The sequence below is a fragment of the Pyxicephalus adspersus genome, chromosome 3, assembly GCF_032062135.1.
Source record: "Pyxicephalus adspersus chromosome 3, UCB_Pads_2.0, whole genome shotgun sequence".
NCBI classification, from domain to species: Eukaryota; Metazoa; Chordata; class Amphibia; order Anura; family Pyxicephalidae; genus Pyxicephalus; species Pyxicephalus adspersus.
Genome location: NC_092860.1, coordinates 92040679 through 92063853, shown reverse-complemented (window position 1 = coordinate 92063853; position 23175 = coordinate 92040679). Strand labels below are relative to the sequence as shown.

Sequence of the window (23175 nt, the reverse complement as noted above, 5' to 3'; positions counted from 1 at the left end):
AATCACTGACACCAGAGGCTTGCTAAACAGTTGTAAATGTATCTCTTGCTCACTCACTTTTGTCACACTTGATAAGCAGAGAATGATACTCAATCAGTCATTCTGTCTGTCACTGGAAATCACTTCAGTTCTGATACCTTCACATATGGACAAGCTTTGATTAACTAATATTCAAATAGCATGGTACTCAAACTCCTGAGAAAGGGAGCCGTAGTACTTCATTTATTCTCATTTCTTTGAAGTCATGGAGTGTGAGTCTCCCTAGAATGTCTGATATCAGTCTACACTTCCTTTGACTTATGTAAACTTGGAAAGATGCATGCATTTTTTATTTGTTTGGGTTGGAATATACCAGATTTTCTCAGCATCAGTTAAATAACAATTGCAGATATTTTCCCTAATACTTAATGAATGGATTGTATTAGGAGAACCAGCAATCTGGTGAGATTATTGTCACCCTGCTTCTCTGTTTTCTTATCAGCATCTATCTAATCTATCTAATCTATCTATCCATCATCACTAGAGTTCAGCTTTAAACTTAACTGCCAAACAACAACAACATAATTGTGTTATGTAAATTGCAAAAACAAGTTCTAAGTTCAACAACTGATGCAGATAATTTAGCACAGATGCCCCTATTAGGATTTGGTGCCTAAGTTCATGATCGGCTCAACTAAATCTCTTTAAAGTATGCATGCATGAACTCTCCACGCTAGGGTCTGCATTAGTACCCTTTAGAGTCCCCATAATCCAAAGCCTCTGGCTCCATGGCCCCATAGTGGCCTCATTTGTTAATAACACTATATTGTTGGGAAAAGATTTATCTAGTACTGAAAGGATCACAGACTGAATAAAATGCCTGAAAAATGTTTTAAAATGTACAACACATTTATTGAACAGGACTCAGATTCATTCTATGTGAGGTAGCAAAAGGAGAGCCAATAAAATATTTTTTTTCATTTTACAGTTGGCAAGATCCTAATTTTCCCCACCAATTTCTCCAGCCCAGCTTCATCTGTTTCTCTTGACTGTACCGTCACATCAAACAATAGTGTAATCTATGTAAAAGCCACTTTACAGTAAAAGGGAATGAGGTCAGATGCTGAGTTCTTACCATCATATTGGTTTTATTTTGGCACAGTAAAAGTTTGCAGACACCTCATTCTTCCTCACTTGTGTCTGGCTCAGGAAGCAGACTCCTTCGTTTTTTTTACCTGAAATCCTGCCATTATCTCACATGTAGCAGGATTCCTGACTATTAGACACGACAGAATCTTAAGACATGAAAGTGCTTTAGATGTGTATGTGCTAATAATTTTTTATGCTATTGCTCCAGTATGTTTTGTAGAAGAAGAAAAAAAACAATCTGGAACGTATAGCAGTGGTGCCCAATCTATTTTTATACGCTTGTGAGCTTAGAGTCTATGCTTAGGCAAAAAATAAATAAAATAAGAACATCTGAGCAATACATGCACATCTGAAAATTTTAAAAACATTTTTTTGCCCATGTTTTGCTTTGCACATAATTAAGTACCTTCTAAAAGGTGAATTTTTTTGCTTGGCTTCACTATAGTTGAAAATCTTTGCATACCATATTACATCTTATGCCTACATTCCTTGCCAAGTGTGGGCTTCTTTTTGGGAATTTAGCCACAGCAAAGCCCTATACTCTTCATGTGTACTATGATCTTTTTTTGTAAAACTAATATGGATTTTAAAACTAATATGGATCAGACTATATCAGCGACTTGTGGGACATGGCATTTTGTATAATTAAAGCTACTGAATGCTTTGGAGACGTACAGTAAAGTATAGCAATGGAGCGTAATGAAATTGAGTTTTGGTTGCTGTTTTCAACTCCCTGCAATTTTAAAAAACATAAACTAACTCAATAAAAAGTCCTAACAAGCAATACAGACAAAACGAGCAATTAAGAAAAAATGCTTATTTACAATATCTGGATAATCTTAATTTTTCACTTAATGATAACCATAATGCAGATTTCATGTGCGTGTGATTCAGCCTTCCATACATTTCTGAATTAGCATTACAAGCAGATTAGTTTAGCATTCAAACTCAAATACAATAATTATATTAAATGTGTTTCACAAGGCAGCAAAACATTTTAATGTTCTCTTCTCTTTGTTTATTTTGTTTGAAAGTTCCAGAGATTTCTTTTGTATGGTTCGGTGTTAAAAATAACAGTTTCTTTACCTGGCTGCAAATTTAATGTTGCCACAAAATTTCTTGTACTGTTGACTAAACTTTTTTTTTTTCTTTATTCATTTTTCATGATTGAATGTTTTATCCAGCATGTAGGTATTAGAAGTAGATGAGTTCTGGTGTTATTTACAACATCATGACACAGTTTAGCCTAAAAACAAAATGTGCTGGTATGCTGAGAAACTGTTTAAAGTGGGCCCATGCTTTTTACAAGGAACATAACAGGTTTACTTCAATGCTGGTTCAACCAGCTGCATAAACTTGAATTTGTTTTCTTCTACCTTGACACTGTATTCAACTGCTGGGAGCAAAGAGTGAAAGCCGAATAAAGGCTCCATTTTGAAACTTGGATCCTAAACAAAGCTGTGGACTCTCCCTACCACCACATGGGAGAATTGTGTGCTTAAGCATCCTTTGGAAAAGCACCAACTTTATAAAGTGGAAGGGGATCGTACTTTCTATACTGTATTTCTCTTCCATCCCAGGATCTAAACAGAGTAGAAAGAGGAAAAAGTGAGCACACAGAGCCACCACAAAAAGTCAATTTGTTACTTGGGAGATTACAGGTTCACATAAGGGAGTCATGTCCATTACATCAGCTACTGCAGGATATTTTTCTGCATTGTGCCATCCCAATATATAAGTAATCATTTATTTATATTTTACAGGGGGTGTCATTAATTTGTCTGTACCCATTGTGCTGACGGCTACCAATGAGGACAAGCAAAAGCTTGATGGCTGCACCGCATTCGCCTTGATGTATGAAGGCAGAAGAGTGGCCATATTGCGTCACCCTGAGTTTTATGAGCACAGAAAAGAAGAACGTTGTGCTAGACAATGGGGAACAACATGTAAGGAGCACCCATACATAAAGGTTAGTCCTAATAAAAAAACATTTCATATCCATGTGTACAGCATACATTTACATGAATGTAAGGATAGGGACCCACGTTTCAGTAGAATCATGGCTAGATAGCTGCCTCCTTTCTGATTTTTGCTTTACCTTTTCCAAACTTCCTGTTTTCTGTATCCTCAGATGAGAGTATTCTGAACAATTGCATCACTAGAGATTGCTGGACTCAATAATGCAATGGTCCTGTACTCTGTATAGACATTTTCCACAAGCATAAAATACAATGAAGATCTGTAAGACAAGGGTATGCTCACAACTCTCATCGTGGTTTGCAGTCCAATTTGCTCCTTCAGAAAGCCATGATCTTTGCAAATATTAGTCTCTTGTGCTCTGTTCTTTGGCTTGAAAACAGAAGTTAGAGTCGCATAAAAGAAAACATGTGCTGTTCTCCCAGGGGTTTGTATGTTTCGGTTTAATTTAACTATATGCTCCTAGGCCATTTTGGAATAGAGTACTTGGAAACAGTCGACTAGACATGCTGGTAGTTTTCACTATGTCAGTTATTCTGTGTCTTGTTAGCTTTCACCTTTATTTTAAAATAACATGGAAGAACTTCTTGGAATACCACAATATATATATGTATATATCTTTGATAAGAAGGATCCCACTAAGCACATAAATTTATCTTAAATTTAACTTTTACTTAACTTTTTACTTAAATTAAACTTTTACATTCCTCAAGATATATAAAACAGAACTCACTCTCTAACCAGCAAAATTTCAATCACGTCTTCTCATAAAAGCATAAACATCTTTATTACTCGCATGTTCAAATAACATTTAAAACAATAATTCTTTACCCCGATAGGGGGGGTCTTCTGTTTTACCCATTAGCATTTGCTGGTTTTCAATAAACCCTGTTGCTTTTCTATCTATTATCTTATATATCCAGCTACAAAACATTGTTATAACATGGCATAAATAGGCATATGTATAAACGAGCAATACAACCTTCTGTTTATACATATACCAGCTTAGTTTGCTTATCCTCAACTATTTTTATAAGGAGAGGATACAACTAACAGCAATGATGTGCATAATAATGAATGGTCATGTTAACTGAGGCTTAGATGAATCGAATTTGAATGCACCATTGTCCAGTGAGAGGCTGGGATATAAGTGATCAAATAGTGACATAGAGAGCCAAATTGATGTACCAGGAAATATTTTGCCAAATTTGTTGTAATCCTTGCAGTCAGACTTGTTTACACAGATCTGCCACAGATGACTGTCAAGTGAACCGCTCTGCACAAATAAGGAAGCTGATTTAATATCCGTTTAGTAGGCTGGAGATTTGGAGCTGACACAAAAAGCCACATTTCTGAACCAGACAATGGGTTTGTCACCTGATTGTGCAGTCAGGAAATGTTTGTAAATAGCACAGTTGACTGAACAGAATTACAGATCATACTCAAATGTATTTTAGTTGTGTCTGTAGCTTTTCCCAACCATGATGTAAAAGGAATTTGTGTTAAACTCAATACCTCCAAATATTTTTTCTTTCTTTCTAGTGCCCAGGTTAAGAAGATTTACTGTTTTTATGAGGAAAGTTGAAAAAATAAAACCATAATGATTTTCAGATCTGCGTTTCTAAATGTTATTCTGGTTTATAAGTGCCCACATTATTGTTTATGCACCTGTTTTACCCTGTAACAGCCCTTTGTGTAGTCTGCAATCAGCAATTATATCTTATAGTTCAGTCAAACCTATGTCATTTTCTCTTCAGCTGTCTTTCAATTAACTAAAACTAAACCCTGTAAAATGCATATAAAAACGCACCATTTGCCCTTTAAATAAATATTTGATGTAATAATCAGGTGGGTCAGAGTGTTTGGTAATTTTTTAGAGGTTAGAGAAACGAGTAAAATAAAAATATGTTGTCTGTTTTCCTTTTGATACATACAGAAAATGTGTTTTGTTTTTTACTGATTACAAAACCTTTTTTTTCATGTGGGCTGACTTTTGATACCTTTGCTGCAGATGGTGTTGGAGAGCGGAGATTGGCTGGTGGGGGGAGATCTGCAGGTCCTTGACCGCATTTATTGGGGTGATGGATTAGATCAGTACAGGCTGACACCAGCTGAGCTCAAGCAAAAATTTAAAGACCTGAATGCTGGTAAGTTTATAGAGGACTTTTTTATTTTATACAATGCCAAGAAAAGGACAGAAAATATGGTTCTAATTATAAATGTGTTATCCATACTCCTCTGACTGGTATGGCAATTTACACAGTGACATTTTACAATGCAATGCTGGATGAAATATGTTATTTTATGCCCCCTTTTAATCTTCCCTTTCATATCTTTGTTCTGCATTAAAATTGCTAAGCCCCTGCTTAAAAGAAATAAAAAATAAGGGTAATTCCTCCTCAAGCAAGATAATCTAAAATCTTTTGGGATAATGTTTAACTTTTTTTATTATTTCAGGCTGGTTTACCTATATAGGTTACATTGCAATTTATGACCGCTAAGATGGCTAAAATCAAGACTTTGTATTGTATCTTTTTATACATACAATGGATTTTCTAATCATTAAAGCACATGGTTTTCTCACCCAACATGATCCAACCTATACCAACCTATACCAACAGTTCAGATTCAGCTGCTAATAAATATTGATATAATGGGGAATAATATCACAGATTGAAATAATCTGAAAACTGTAGTTATTCATCTCAGTATGGGTTGATTATAGTATCTTAGGATCCTATTGTTCTATATAAGCATACAGCTGTCCCCATTCCGTCACCGGGCACCACCATCTTCTTCACTGACTAGTTGTAATCTTCAGCCGTCTTGATTGGCCAGGTAAGAATGATGTAACCCCCACACCAGTGCATGTAAGTTTATTCAGCCCCAGGAACTGCAGGTGAAGCGGGGATTGGGGGTTATCTTTGCAACCAACACAGAATTTTGCATGTGCAGCTCAGTGATTTTGATAGCTCCAGCAAACGATTGGACAGGTAAGAATGCTTATTGCAGAAGGGACATCCCCTGTCTATTTCTATTTTCTGTTTCTACAACAAAGCCCTGCCTTTACTTAAGTAGATCAAAACTAGTGGAATACATTTTGTTTTCTAAAGAGCTGTGTATCATAAACAATGGCAAAGTTTTTTTTTTTTTTGTTGTTTTGACAAAAAATAATTGAGCAGGTGCTAAAACAAAATAATAACCACTTCTTAAAAAGTCATGAAAGCTGCAAATTTCAAGGACTTGAAACACCTTTTGAAATTACCTTAAAGTGGATGTTGCATAAAAATTCAAGGTCACCCTATTGTCTATCAAAGAGTGAGAGATTTACGAATTATCAATAGAAAATGTAATACATTGTGTCCTGGCTTCTGGTGTTCTTGTTGACATCATTACCTGTGACAGCACATGACTCGCATGATCACCGGAAAGCTGAGAATCCCAAATTTAGTGAAAAGACATTCCATCATTGTACAATTCCTGGGAAAACACCTATTGACCGCACCCTTGTTGGGGCAAGCTAACCAGAAGCAGGGGTATTGCTATTTCCAGTGTGTAATTCTTTAAATACTTTAATTTGCATTCATTTAGGGTGTGGGTGTCTAGGGAAAAAAGATATCTTGCATTTTCACGTTAGGTCTGCTTTATTAAATTAAAGGTTGTATATGATTTTAGTAATTGTCTTTAAATCTCTCTTAAATTTACAGGTGTAATACATCACTTTGAACCTGTCATTAGTAAACCCTGAGGTTTCATGTAGCACATATGGAAAACCTTTGCACTGAATAAAACAAGTTGGGAGAGCAGACCCTCCCCTACAAAGAAAGCTCTTTGTGTGACAGAAGTTTTTGCTAAGTAAACAGTGAATGCCTCCTTAGAAATATGTGTGTTCTGTGCAACTCAATACCTAGAAAGATCTGGCAGTCAAATCATTTGCAAATGTCCATCGGTCATCTAATATCCGAGGCCAACCTAGCTTGTGCTTGGCTTACTGGTGCCCTGATGGTAAGAAATGTGTCAGAAATATCTGCGCTGCAGTGTAATTATTGCTATAGTTTGGGGCAGCCATTGGATTTAGACTATCCTTGATGCAATAAATATTGTACTATGGTTTTTCATAGCTGTAACCGAAACCTTCACCACATCATTAGGAATGTTGCTTTCGTTTCTGTCTCGCACCCTGTTACCATTAACAGAATTAGGTCGTTTGGACTTATGTTTCTTGTTTTGTTTATCAGACTAAAAATATCTGTCAAGTTTGGGTTTTAGACGGCGCCTGTTATTTGTTTTTGCCAGCATGGTATAAATTTTCTGGTTTGTAAAATTTACTTGAGAAAAAAAAATTATTTAATATGTTTAATGAAAAGAGCCCCGTCGCTTTTTGTCTTGCGATCAAATTCTCATGCAAGTTTCCAGACTTATTTTTACTTCATTAAGAGGAAAATCCAACCAAAGATGAAAGAAACTTAGGAGTAATTATCATTAAATTCTCATTTTATATATTTTTTTTATATTCAGGAATGCTTTTACTTGCTGCCAACTTTGTATATTACTGTCCTGATAATGCTACAAGGAGCATCTAATCTGCTAGAAAAATCTTGCAATCTCTTTCCATGATAAATATTTTTCCCATAAGAACTACTCATGCTGGTCATATTTGTAGCATTGTCAGACATATTTGCTAAAATTTTATATTTGGGGGTGGGGTTGGGGGAGGCATGGGCAGGTTTTAAAGGAATTAAAATAAATAGGATAATGGTTTGCAGATGCTGTTCATTCAGTTGATAAATTACAATTACTACTGTCCTTTATTTTATTATTAAAACAGTTTAGGGAATATGCAGCCTGTTGTCTATGTGAGCATGTGTTTACTGCAAACATTTATATTACAGTATACCTGTAAGGAAAAGTTCCCCTTTAAAAAATTTACCATCAGGCAGGAAAGGAACAGGCAATGTCTGTGTATCACATATTCTTACCTTTCTGATTGCCATGCGTCTGTAAACATTCGCTGAACTGTGCATACGGATGCCGGGTCTAAATAAAATCATCCCAGCCCTGCCAATCAAGATGGCCAAAGATCAAAGTGCAGAACAGAAGAAGGAATACCAAGGTGACTCCTGCAATGGAACAGGGACAGGTGAGTATCCTCTGGCTTTGGTTCTGCTTTAAGATTTTAAAACATTAACAGTTTTTAGTAGGGTTATGTAAGATTTGCTGCATTTTGTGCATAAGCATTAAGTTTTTTTTCTAAGAACATATTTCCTACATTTTACGTTTTGGAGTTTTTTTTTTTTTTTAACTTTACTACATGAGTCCAGTCCCTCTAGGGAGTTTACAGGAGTTATTTTAAAGAGATTCCATTTTCACAGGACGGTAGAGAGGGCTGGGAATTTATTGTCACTGATTTTCTGGCTAATCAAAAGGTAGTTTCTTACTTACGTTATTCTTAAAAGGGTACAACCCAAAGGAAATTGCAAGGATGTACAAAATGTGTCTTTATTATTATGCCCTGCCATTTATTTAGGCATTTGCAGCTTTACAGAGAGTAAATTTGGGAGAAATTATAGTGTACTTTCTTAGGCCTGTTTGCTTTCCTATCAGACGTCATGCACAAATTGCAATGCAGGTTTGAATTGGTGAAAGGCAGCAAAGATTGGAGGGAGGCCAGTGTAGTACATCTGTGTCTGGTGCGGAAGTGAGCTGTGCTCCCTATATTCATGTAGGCATCTTTTAATTGATAAATTAAAGAATTGTTTTGTAAGGCTCTGCTACTACCCAGATATAATTTGACGATAAATGCATCAGGATTGTTTTGTAAAGCTGGCATTTTGAGACCTCCCATTTATGTATATTCAGTAGGATCACTTATTTTAGGCACTTATGCACTTATGTGTCATTTTTTTTTTATAAAGACAAATATGCAGTATTTTTGTGGTCTAACATGAAATAACTCACAAATGTGTTGTTGTGTTTTAAGGGATTGTTGCCATGGATGCAAAGTAAGGCATGTCTGGCAAAGATGTCCTATGCTTTAACTTTTTTTTTGTCTAATAATGGCATTATGTAAAGTAAAACAAAATGTATGTAGTTATACCACCCAGTAAAAAGTTGAATTGTTCTCATTGTAATGAAAGTGTTACTTGAGTTTTAGCAGATTTTAAAACTAAATAGTGAACAATTTTTTTATACATTACTATTGTTGGCTGTTTGATGTTGCAAAATATTCATTTGTCCATCTTAGACTAGCAGTATGACCTGTCCTGAGTGCTATTCATAAGTCTTTTGGTGGCATTTTTCGCTTGCATGGGTTTATTTTAAGCAGTAGTATTTGGCAGAATAAAACCAAACAAGGCTTAAGGAGGTTCTGGCCGTACTGTGCAAGTATTCGCAGCCTATTATGGGGGCTTACTTGCCAAAGCAATCCCCTCCAGTGTTGTGATGTCCATGTATCACTTAATCTCTATATTTTTTTTCTCTGTACTTCCCGCTTCAAAATCTTTAGCTTCTGTATTGGCCTGGCAAAGACGATGGAGTTGGAAAAACATGGTATGGAGCACTGAACCACTCATGCTCAGCTTGGTGTACCTCAGAAAAAGAAAAGCTGAAAGTGGACAGGAAAGAATCTTTGCCAATAGAGACTTTCTTATGTCCTGAAAAAAGCCTATAAAATTAGGAGTTAACTTCCACTTAAGGAAATGTCCAGCAGTGAGAGATTGGTAATGCCAGTGATAGCCAGAGATTGGTAATGCCTGCAAGGCAGTAAAAGTACAGGTCTGTAAAATGCTAATTATGGCATAAAAAATTAACCTAGGCCTAACATTTTAGTTTCAACCATGCTTATGTAACTTTGCGATGTTATTTTTCACGTTGGTCTGTCTGTACCTATAAACCCCACTTGGATTATAGGGTCACAAGATATCAACATCTTTCTAAGATAATGGTTAGGTTTTCATTCAACTCTCAAGTACCAGCTTTTCAGTGGACCATAGAAAGTCAGATATAAAAAGTAGACGTTGATGGCATCAGGAAGTGTTACTTAAAACTAATCCCCAAGCAAAATGTACCCTCCTTTCTTAAACTTGCATCATGTTTTAAACCTTTTGAAGCATGTTTTCCTTTCTCTGGTGCCATGGGACTAGTAATCTAGCAATGTGGTTGTGTTTGAGGAGGACAATCCCAGCCTTTTGATTTCAGCACTGTTGGACAGCCATTAATAAGTGTCCATGTCATGCATGACACTTATAGAAGGACCTCCCTTCCTGTACAAAATTCTTTGAAGCATATTTTCTTTATAGGGAAAATATAATGACCCTTACCTATACTGTTAAGATAGATCAAAAGAAGCTTTTTACTATCTATCTATTTATTTCCAGATATTTATCCAAAAAAAACATCTTCTATTGCTGTTTCTCATTAGAAAAACGTAATACTCTCATGTTATTCATATGACTTGTGTTTATTTATCTGTAAAGCAAAGTTAAATTTTTTTTATATACATTCCCTTTTTTTATTTACCGGAACATTTATTACATATAAACTTAAAGAAGAAATGACTGTTATTGGTTTATAGTATGATGCATGACTATCCTGAAGAGGTAAAGTTAGTATTAATGGTTTACCGTGTAAAGCAGACCTACACTCTAACATCAGACTAAATATCTGCATCTGTAGGATATAAAACATTCATTATATGTATAGAAGTGGCCATCTTGTGTGTGGCAGGTTGACCTTTTAATCTCCTGACCTTCTTCTCCACCCACAGCCCACCCTTACTGCTCAAACATCATCACTTTACAGAGGAAGAGAGGGAAAACAGCACCAAACTTGCTGACTAATTAGGTTGGTTTTCAAGTTTTTTTTTTTTTTATCTTTGACTGATGATGTCAATCACCCATAAACTCCTGCAATCTCCTCTTTGCTGTTGCAGCCCTGGAGAGAGCCCAGAGAAAGGGGATGGGGGAGTTTTTCAGTTTAGACATAAATAGGATGCAAACAGATCAGTAAAACCTTGGCTTATATGATCTATAAACCCAAGCTGAAAATGTGAGTTTAGGTCCGCTTTAATAGTTATTATATTAATATATTATGTTAATAGCCCTTCCACAATGTATCAGCATTATGGAGAGCGTGTGGACCGAATATCTTGTAACTTTGGGTCAACGTAATATTACCACTTTAATAAATAAAGCTGCAAGTCTTTATACACAAATAGGCATGGTTTCTTCACACTTCATACAACTGGCAGCCCAAATGAGGCTAGAACATCTGATGTCTGTGAAAAAAAACTAGAATTAAATATAATTGGCATGTGCCTTTTGTGAGTTTATTTTTCCTTTCACCAAAGGGGACAGTAATTGCCCATCTGGCACGATGTTTGGAATTTGCAGTAACAAACAAAGTAAAACATATTTATTGTATTGAATTTTCCAATTACCTCCAAATCATCACAAAACAATTTGTACTGGGGATATTTCAAAGCTGGCTCTGAATCAAAACTTTAGTGCAAAGAAACATACTTTTCTTATGTCTCCTGGACAAGAACCATGAAATATCAAAGTGTTTCACATGAGTAACTTTTTCAACCTATTTTCTCAGTGATTTGCAGTTTGGCACCCAGTTGCATGACTAAAAAATATTTTGCAACATATTGAGAAGCATACTCAAGGGTATGCAATTGGATGCCCTACAGCTATGAAAAGGATTTTCCTTCTCAGGGGTGCCTGAACTTTGGCTTAAATATGTTAGTCATTTCTGTTTTGTGGTGTAAGCTATAGCTAAGACCGCTTTGTTGGCTGTAGTGGCCACTTCAGTTTCAGTTTGATTTTTAACCCTAAAGTGTCAAGGATTTATTCACCAAGAGGCATACTTATAAAGCACCCATACCATTACTTAAGAAAATGGCAAAGAAACTGCATGTAGATTTGTACATTACCTGGTCAGCTTCTGGACTCTGAAAATGGTACAGCTTATTGGAAATCAAGAAGACAGCTGTGCGGTGCTCAAATAGGAAATAGATTGGAGGGAGACAGATCAGAAAGAGGCATTATTGGCGGGAGACAGATCAGAAAGAGGCATGATTGGCGGGAGACAGATCAGAAAGAGGCATGATTGGCGGGAGACAGATCAGAAAGAGGCATGATTGGCAAAGAAACTGCATGTAGATTTGTACATTACCTGGTCAGCTTCTGGACTCTGAAAATGGTACAGCTTATTGGAAATCAAGAAGACAGCTGTGAGGTGCTCAAATAGGAAATAGATTGGCGGGAGACAGATCAGAAAGAGGCATGATTGGCGGGAGACAGATCAGAAAGAGGCATGATTGGAGGGAGACAGATCAGAAAGAGGCATGATTGGAGGGAGACAGATCACATGCCAATTACAGAGCACAAAGAACGGTTTGAATGTAGTAGAGCAGGTCACGTGGCCTACCCCTTATCTAGTCACAAAGGTTCCTATGTTATATTTAGATGCACACCACCACCTGGGTCTTTATGAATGCGGCAGCTCTAGTAGGGAAAAAGAAAATAGTCAGCAGTGCTACGGACAGCAATGTTTTATCTTTATTATATATATGCCCCAGGTGAATTTTTATAGTGCAGGTACATATATGTATTCTTATTTGCTCCCATACAGTACAGCAGTATGAAGCAGGCATGGGCAAACCATGGCTTGTTGAGCTTTTGAATCTGGTACAAAAAAGGTGAGCAACAACACTGTTCCCACTGAAATTGAATGTACAGTAAGTTTTCTTAGGTAATGGCTTTTACAAGTAATTTATATCAGTTAATACATATACTCTCCATCCATCTGATTCTAGCCTGGCCCATCTGTCAAATTTTAAAATTCATTATGGCCCCTAAGCTAAAAAGTTTGCCCACCACTGGTATAAAGTGTTATATCTGTTAGATTTTTTTTGAATGCCAATGCTGATAGAATTCTTGTGATGTGATAACTTCCTGTGCTGTACTGTTATCAATTACATTTTTCCTAGCTCTCTCTGTGGACTACGGATTGCTTCCATCCTGTGTTACAGGGAAGATTGGGCATTCTGTAATCCTGTCCTTGGATAACAGCACTGCTCCTTTGTAGATACAGTACAATCAGTAAGTGTTGTCACCCTAGGACAGGAAGCTTTGTGCTGGCTGGTAAGAAATAAAGGAAGAATTCCAAAGAAAAAGGTGCACTTGAACAGGGTTGAAAACATTATTTAAACTCTATTTGGTATTAAATCCTATAGTATTTGTTTTAATAAAGTGTTCCAATCTCATATAAATTACATAGGTGTGCAATAGTTGTTTGCATATAAATAATAACCATTGCAAGCTGTTATTTCTTGATAATATATGGTTAAAGCCAGTATATAATGGAGTGACTTCTTCAAACATGGGTAGTGCCTACGTGTATTATTTAATGATTTTGACTCTTGAAATGTGGCTGTGTAGCAAATCTATTGAAGCAGAGGGGACGTTTTGATGTTCATTCTGCTTTAGGTGTTTCATTATGTATTATCTGTATATGTAAATATGCTTATGGACCTACCTGACTTCATGTTTCACTTCTAGATGCAGTGTTTGCCTTCCAACTGAGAAACCCTGTTCACAATGGACATGCATTACTGATGCAGGACACTCACAAGCAGTTACTGGAAAGGGGTTACAGGCGCCCTGTTCTCTTACTTCACCCACTGGGAGGGTGGACCAAGGATGATGATGTTCCATTGATGTGGCGCATGAAACAACATGCTGCTGTACTTGAGGAACGCGTACTAGATCCAGAGACCACAGTAGTTGCCATCTTTCCATCTCCTATGATGTATGCTGGTCCAACAGAGGTAAATTCTTGCAAACAAACTCTATATTCAATTTATCTGTAGAGTTAAACTTCTCCAAGACTTTTTTGTGTAACTTCTAGTGACACAACAAAAGATAAGGGGTCCTGATGTAAAGTAGCCTACAGGGTAGGAGCTAGCTAATCTCCCTGTCAGTTATTTATGGTCTTATATTGAATTTTTATGCATTACTGTCATCAATTGTGATAATATACAATATTTTCATATAATAATACACAATTATTTTCTGAACTTGCATTGTCCTAAAAAGAAACATGAAGACATGTTGTTTTATCAACATGATGTAATGAACCACTTTCTTTCTCTGTTTTTACTTTGTCAGTGTCTTTACCAAGGCTGAGATGGTAGCAGTGGTCAGGCAGGGGGAAATATTTCCTCATTAACCTCTCCCCGAGTGGTCAGAATTCACCTCTGTACCAGGTGACTAGATAAAAGTGATCTCTATCAGACATTTGTGAACTGCACAGGCACCAGGAATCTTCATTCTTTAGCCATCATCTCATTCAAGAAAGTAGGTGCTGGCTATGGATGAAGGCTGATCAAATACAGTGCCACCCTTCAAAGTCATTGTAAGGGGGGAATACTGTAATCTCTGTGAGAGGTAATTTATTTACCAGTAAGATACACATGCATACATCTAGTTACTATGCATGTGCTGCAGCACAACTCCAGACTCTCCCTATTCTGTCCAATCTGCTTCCATCTCTGGTTCTTGGTGGAGAACTGTTTTATGTTTTCTCCTGTCTCTATTGTGTGCCATTGGATTTTTTCTTTTATTAAAGAGCGTGGCCCTAGGCACTCATCTAGTCACTTCACACACACACTTGCAACGCTGTCTTCCACAAGACCCTGTGACCATCTAAGGCAGGGGTGTCAAACTCAAATACACAGTGGCCCAAAATTAAAAACTTAGACAAAGTCACGGGCCAAACTTGAAACTGAAATAGCATCGCTACTACAATTCCCTCCATCTATGAAACAGTCCATTGCAGGGCCATTGACACAGTGTTTGACACGTCTGATTTAAGGTATACCCCCTGGGCTTAGAGGAGTTTTGGTCACTGCTGCTGTGGCATCTGATTCCCAAAACTTCCATGGAGCCTGTTATATATGAATGAGAACAGCTCACTCCTCCCATCTGCAGCAGAATGTATGTATGTTGTTCAGAGTGCTATATTATCCACCAGTACAAGACAATAAGGATTATGAAAGGGTGGATCAGACTATTCATTATGGACTGCAAAAATATGTGACACAGCATCTGGTTTAGTGTCTTCTAAGGTTCATTTGGTTAGATAGGCATAATGACTGTAAAATGTCAATGTCAAATATTGTTGCAATGGACATTACAGCTTTCTTCTGCATGTGGCTACATGGGCTTCACTAGCCAGCACAGATCTGGATAAAAACAAGAAAAAGTAGAAAAGTTTTATGATCCCTCTCCAGTTTAAGTAAATATTGAAAAGGGGTGGATGGCTGCCTAGCAGGCAAAGATGAAGTGTAAAAACGCCTGCATGTAAATTATAATACAGTGTCCATAGGAGGAAACTGTAAATAATGGCTCTGTCTACTCTTATATGTACTCTTATATGTACACACATAACCCCTTGATTTGGGTATATTTACGTATGGGTATGAGATTAGCACCCTATTATTTTAAAGTGACGTGCAATTCTGTATTATTTTGATATGATAAATCATGCTAATAGCCCCTTTTTTCTATTAGTTTTTCCCTTTTTTTGCCAAATGGCTTGCGTGTGACATCTGAGTACAAGCCCTTATTTGCCATCTTTTTTATTGTTCAGTGCTGGCTGATTTATCATAATCTCAGATAGTGGGGATGATATCACTACATAATAGTCCTATGTCTGGGGTGTAGCCAATTCCTTGAGGGTATAAACCAAGTTCAAATTTAACTGGGACCCGTGGGAGCCTGCATATCTTGTCTGTTTTAAAGCATGTGTCTGAAAACTAGAGTCAAGTGCAAAGTAAAAGGCAAACATTTCTCAAATTTGAAGACAATTATATATTCTCAGCTTCCCTGCGTCATCTTTGGGGAAAAATAATGAAAAACAAAATCCCTCAATGCTTGCTGTTTTTCCAATGACTTCAGACAATGGCTCACCAGCATTGCCTTTTGTGCCAAATAATAACAATAATATAAAACCCATCCCTCCCTTTAATCATTTTCTTTGGGTCGTAGAGAAGACATTATACCATTTTTCTATAAAAGCAAATTATTTACAGACCATCTTTTTGTTAACCTTGGCTGTACCAAACTATCCTGCATAACTATCACACTGTATTTTCTGCAGATTGTGAAGGATGATGATTAAAGGTGTAGGTTTACAACTTGTCTTTATATTGGACACTTGTGCTGTGTTGATGTATTAAGTATTCATTGTTGCAAAGAAGTGTTAACATGTAGATTTTAGCAGAGGAACAGCAAGCTCTCCTTTGAATTTATTATATTCCTATATACTTAAAAGTGTATATTTTATTCTGCTACAGATTTTAAAGTAAAATGATATTATAAATAACCAATATAAAAGATGTGTATATTCTATTTGATAACAAATATTTTCATAAAAGAAAAATATATGGTTTACTCATTCAAATACCCTTCTGCCCTATTTATCCTTACATACTTTTAGCCTGACAGTTCTTGCTGGGGTGTCAGAGGTCAGCTGAAGTCTTACTATTGCAATTTATTTACTGCCATGACCTCACATGCTATGCTTACATTCTGGAGTGTACAGAACAATGTCAAATAGCAAAGGCCTTGTAATCACCTAAAATTCTTAGTGATTTGAATTTAATATTCTAGTTTCAGACTTTGTAAGGAATTGTGTGAAGTCATACAGTTTACTGGCAGCAGACTTCGAACTCTGGCTCTACACATTTTCACTCACTTCCAGTCCATAGGGAGTCGTAAATAAAATCCTAAGTAATTGCCAGAAACTGACTTTGATTGGGGCACTTTCTATCCTATCTTTTGGTAATTAATAAAAACCATTGTTGTATGACTTTGAATGCCTTGCAGTTTCAACAAAAAATGTAAAGTAAGGAATAATGAGTGAAAGTAAAAGATAATAGGGTGCTTCTTCAACCTAAACTGTAGACATTTGATACACAAATTATGAATGAATTTACAGTTAGGTATGAAGTTATAATATGAATTCTCTTCACCATGTGTTCACATAGGTTTCTTCCTGCTTATTCCAGTTTCATCCACACCTCTAAAAAGAGATAATTTAACTTCCCCAGAAATTGTCTATGGTGTGTATGGAAAATAGATAACAAAACCAAAGGGCACACAAATTGTTTGTTACTTTCTAACCGTGCTGCTATATTTTCTCTTTGATAGAACAGGTATTCTACCCCCACAGTGAGAAACACTTTTTTCATAACTTGCCAAAGATAATTGGTTTTTTTTGCTGAAGAAATCACTATAGGGTTGTATTTTAAATAGCCCTAGCTGCCTTTTTAGGAGAGAAATCCATTTTAGAGGCTGAATTACTAAAGAAGTTTGGCAACTGTACTAATTAAAATGTATAAATATTTATAATCTGCAATTTTTTAATACTTTGAGTACCAGTAATGTGCAGATGCTCATAATAACTGAAATAAGTGTTCACACGTTTTTTTTTTTAACATTTTCATTGTCTTCAGTAAAAAATCCTTACAGTGTGGGTTGCCCGTAGTAAATGGAGCTCTGATTAAAGCCTGCCGATAAACCACACCAAGCTTGCAGTTATTATCCCAAGATAAGCCAATCGTAGGATCATCTTCAGCATGTTTCTCTAACATTTACATTTATGGACACACAGCAATATTATTTTTGGTGAGGGATTTTGGATAGTGCCTTATATATAGTTGCCTTAGTCTTATGGGAAGGTGCAGTCAATTCGATAAGCTCTATTCTTTCTAGTACTATTAGTGCTACTTTATTACTACTTGCTTATAAAAGCAAATCTGTGTGCTGATGTGCATCTGATTTAGCTGCAGTTTTCTGTCTTGTTAGCAGAAAGATGAATGCCTCTTTAGCCTTGTCCTTTGTGTAAAGTCACACAAATGCTTGGTAGGGGCATGTTGGGTAAAAGATCATATCCTTATTTTTGATGTGGTCAGCTGAATGTTACTGCCGGTAGACTCACACTTTCTACTAGCCAAACACCCGTCCACTTTAAGCTGTGCAGGTTTTAGCACGTCTTATTTTATTAGTTTAGCATTGTACAGAAGTACCATTTTTACAGACTCTGCTAGTTCTCAGCCAAAAGAACAGGAGTTCCTGAGGTTTACATTTACAGAACATACTGCACCATTTGCATTAAATTTTCATCGTGATTTGTTTTTATTGCTCTGATAAGGTTTTTTGGCAATAATATATCGGGCAAAATGTTTATGCAGTTTAAAGAAATTGTTTTCTATTAAGAGTCGGCTCTGAAGCCAAAAACTTGCTCCTACCCAACATCAGTTTTAGAACAGGCTTTAAAAAGCTAAGCATCAGGGAAGTTTACTGCCAATTTCATAATCGTACAAAAATACTTTTAAAAGCCCTTACTAAATTTGTTTCCCAAAATGCGCTTTGTGGTCAGCCTAATAGCAGACATTTAACTCCTTCCCAACCATTTATATTGGCAATTTCTGTTTTTGTTGCATTGGTATAGGATCACATTGGCTTGATCTCCAAGGCTGACAATACAATATACATGGATATTTTTTGACAGAATATGAACAATCTCCGTTCCAGCAGTGTATGTTGTGTACAGTGGAACCTTGCTAGAGCTGTGTTATGCACATGACAGGTCTGGTAGGTTAGTCAAAAAGTTTGGTTTAATTGATGTCCTCTGAGCCAGAAAAAGTTACTGGTTTGCCTTGTTCTCTGTAGAAAGCTCTTGTGAAAAACAGCAAAATGTTTTAATAAGAAAACGTACCCCCGATGTAAGTAGATTACTCCATGGATCAAAAATATACAGTTCAGTACAGTATTCTCCCCACAATTTTTTTTAGTTGGGTGGAAGAAGCTGTAGGCGGGTGGAAGCCTCTGTGTTGTTGGTGGTGGTTGGCCAAAAAGGGGCTGGGGAGAACATTGCAGCTTTCTTATTGGAGAAAATACTTAACCAAGTGTCAACTTCCAGATACTACAAGGGAGCATGACCAAAATGGCCAACTGCAAATCACAGTTAACAATTTGTAGATAAGCACTAATAAAAGAGTCTAATTGGGCTAGAGCACAATAAATCTCACCTCGTCATGATAGGTGGTGGTTCATTCCTCCACTTTCCAGCACTTCAATATGGGGCATGGTTTTGCATTGGGTAAATTGTAGGTATGATGGTGATGTTGGAAAGAATGGCAGCAAGACCAGTCTTAATCCAGCATGAAAAGCTCCTACCATGGAGTAAGATTAGCAGGATTAAGTTTTTATCAGTCAGTGCTCATTGTTATATTGTTAGTTGTAATAAGCAGGATATTCATAACTGTAGTTTCCTGTTCTTTGTTGTTTTATACTGTACACTGTTCTGTAATTTTTTGATAATGTTATATGGTGGTAAATTATTTTTATATTCCTGAAATGTTTATTTTCGTATTATTGAGCACTGGCATTGAAAAGAGCTTTTGTCCACTCTAGGTACAGTGGCACTGCAGAGCACGGATGGTTGCAGGTGCTAATTTTTATATAGTGGGGAGAGATCCTGCAGGAATGCCACACCCAGAAACTGGAAAGGATTTGTATGAACCTACACATGGAGCCAAAGTCCTTACCATGGCACCTGGGCTGATCTCTCTTGAAATTGTCCCATTCCGTGTGGCTGCCTATAACAAAAAGAAAAAATGCATGGACTATTTTGATGTTGCACAGTAAGTATATTTGTTGTTTCCTTTTTTTTATTCTACTTCTAAATGACACAATACATTTTTCACGGACTAAATAAATTCTCCAATATCTTATACTAAGATATATCTTATACTAACAGCACTGTTTAGGCTTCCATTGCTGTGCCCATTTTCTAAGAATCTAGTTACTTGGTTAATATGATGATCTTATAGCTTCAATATGGCCTAGATAGCTGTTTCCTTTTTTCAGACCCAATGAAATGTCTGAACCATTACTGTGTACCTGTCTTGGCTACAACGGATTCCCAACTGCTCAGATATGCATTCCAGATCCACCAACATCTCATTATTCATAACACAAAAGGTTGTTTTACAGCATCAGGTGTGAACAGGAAAATCAGACCCTGGTGTGCACTTACCCTTAATTTTAGAATTCACAAGAATTGACAGACTGGTCATGCTAATCTTGATTGCTACTGTCATATGTGGATTGTGTAATAGGAATCTGATGTCCACAACAAAGATCTTTTAAGATGAGGTGCAATAGCAGTATGAATGCTGGACTGACAAATCTGTATGATTGATTCTATTGAGTCTGTAGTGATCAAAACCCTTAGGGATTGTACCAGAAAATACATTTTTTTGGTGGCCAAGTTGCATTGTCATCTTATCTTTAATAAATGCTACTTGCGTACATGTAAGTATTTTGTGGTTTTATGTTGACCTTGTCCTTTATTTTAAGAAAATTAGATACTGATGGCTGATCTATCATTGATTAAAATATCCTGTCTTGTTAAGGATAACAGAGGTGTACTATTATTATTATTATTATACATTATTTATATAGCGCTGACATATTATGCAGCACTTTATAAAGTCTATAGTCCTGTCCCCAGCTGTCCCTCAAAAGGGTTTTAGATTTTTACACTTGGTAATATTACATCTTTTGTTCTTGATAAAGTGTCCTGACTTTTTATAAAAAAAAAACAAAAAAAACCTTTTACTTTATTTTAGTACTGATGGGGATAGGGAATATTTAATTTGTTTTTCTTTGTTCCACATGTGAGCTATACAAGGCCACACCCTGAGCTATTCATGTTACTACCTTGTCTCCCATTTGGTTTTTCCATTAAAGCATGTTTGTCAGGATTTAGGTAAATATGTAGCAACCTAATTCACTATGCAACCAAGATATCCCATGTTTCTCTTGTATACTATAATTGAAGCTGCAAAAGACATTCCATAAATGTTGTGTGGTGACAGATATATTATGGAGAGGAATGAGGTAACATAACTGATCTGGCTCTTATTTTCTTTAATCTAAAAAAGCCTTTGCACAATCATCCAGCAAAATAGCCTTTCATGTGGGAGAGCCTATTTCCAGTTCATGTGGTCAGACCACCATTACTGAGGTTTGGAATGGATTCCACGATACTCCCATTGTTGTTTGACTTATAATATAGTCTTGTTTCTGGAATTTTTAGGCGCCCACGTTGAACAGGTGCTTCAACTTCTTTTTTCACTATGTCTATGTGTGTGAACTACCGGTCTCCACAGAGGATTACAGAGATTTAGTTCTGTTTTTATCTTTCCTAGCTAGTTGTTGGCATTATGTGACTGAGGTATGCAAACATTTTTACATTTATATGTTTCGTCATGGAATGTGCTGACATTTCTTATTATCCAAATTTAATGAGCTTTGTGTTTTATGTTACTCTTTTGTACAGACATACATATAGATTCTATACATTTGCCGTTACCAGCAGTATGATTGCTATATTTTATACACAGGAGCACACTCCTGTACTTTTTTCAAGTCTAGCTGAAGGCACAAACCTTTTTTCTCTCATTGAATATGTTGCTTACTTCTCTGTAAGTGCTTATTCTTCCCCTACATCACCCTTCCCTTTCACAAAATCATACTTGCAGATAATTGAAAGGCTGCAGTCCTCTGTTTTTACATCTGATAGCCACTTGCCTTCTTGTCTGCTCAATGGAGATGCATAGACTTTGAAGGGGACTTGTCTACCTTCATCTAAAGTTATAAGTTATAGCCTGATTGAAGTCTAGAAGGTTCTACATGAAAGGGAAAAATAGCAGTTATCAGATGTAAACATATACTGACCCTTGAGTTTCTATATGTATGAAACTGCACAGAGGGGGAGTGAGAGTTTGGCTATTCGCGTCAGATAATTATTGCCTGCAATAAAAGGTCATGCTAGTCTCGGGCCCAAATCTGACATGTGTACAGAGGTTGCCTGAGGTTGTTTGTGGATTCCTCACAGCGGATCTATGAATGAATAATGGGAATGACCACTATGCAAATCAAGGGAGGAGAGATCAGCGGGGAGCTGCTCACTTGTCCTCCCCCCCCCTCTCCATAGAACAGAATAGGCGTTGTGTGTACATCATTTGTTCGTTAGCTCTTACTATTTGTCACTAGAAAGCGATAAACATCTAGCGTGTGTACACAGCCTTAGGTTAAGCCAAGCCACGCATCCTCTAATGAGACATAATATAAAGCAGGTCATACTATGTTTTTTTTTTTTTTTAATGTTCAAGATCACTTTCTTCTAAATGATAACCTGAATGAAATTTAACCTACTGTTTTATTTTCCAGCGCTGAAGACTATGACTTTATTTCAGGAACTCGAATGCGTAAACTGGCTCGTGAGGGGCAGAATCCACCAGATGGTTTCATGGCACCAACAGCCTGGGCTGTGCTGAAAGACTATTACAGATCTATAGAAAAAGCATAAAGGACTCTAGTTCTTGTTTTTTGTTAAACCCTTAATGGACCATTATAATGCTTCTTGTTCTTGCCAACTAATGTGTTTCTGAAGACCAGCATTTGTACATCTTTAATCTGTGCTTGGCTTTTAGATTAACTTCATTGTAAGCTACTCCAATACATCATGTTTTTCATGCGAGTGCTTTTTTTTCCCTAACAGTTGCTATGTACTATCTTATGTCTGCAATTTCTCTAACTTTGGGTCGCTGGAGAATAACATGATAACAAATGGTTTTTCCATATTTGCCAATTGTAGGAAAATAAATGACTCCAAATAAACTGAACAGGTGTTTCACCATAACTCCTAACATAGTTTTATTATTATTTTTTACATTTTTTTTTACATAAAGCTACACCATTCAAAGTATTTGTTTATATCATATATGTACACATCGTGTAAATAAATGGTATGCATATGTATATTATAAGAACATGTAACTGCTTTAGTCCTCTTTAAGTTCAGTGATGAAAAAAAATGAAATAATGGTCCCAATCCTGTATATATTACCATTTTATTTGTGAGTGGCCTTTCCTATCTTTTTGGCCCTTTGTGATAAGCTGTTAGTATCTAAGTGATCCTTTTTAT

At 36.5% G+C, this 23175-nt stretch overlaps 1 protein-coding gene across 2 annotated transcripts in view; it reads left to right on the top strand.

Annotated features, from left to right (window-relative positions):
- Window positions 1–22897, top strand: part of PAPSS1 (3'-phosphoadenosine 5'-phosphosulfate synthase 1) — a 52754-nt gene extending 29857 nt beyond the window's left edge. For both annotated transcript variants that reach the window (XM_072405682.1, XM_072405683.1), the window contains exons 8-12: window positions 2892–3097; window positions 5117–5252; window positions 13671–13939; window positions 19593–19822; window positions 22419–22897. In XM_072405682.1, coding sequence (XP_072261783.1) covers window positions 2892–3097; window positions 5117–5252; window positions 13671–13939; window positions 19593–19822; window positions 22419–22557 — 980 coding nt within the window. In that variant the 3' untranslated portion in view covers window positions 22558–22897. The remainder of the gene's footprint in view (window positions 1–2891; window positions 3098–5116; window positions 5253–13670; window positions 13940–19592; window positions 19823–22418) is intronic.
- The last annotated feature ends 278 nt before the right edge of the window (window positions 22898–23175 follow it).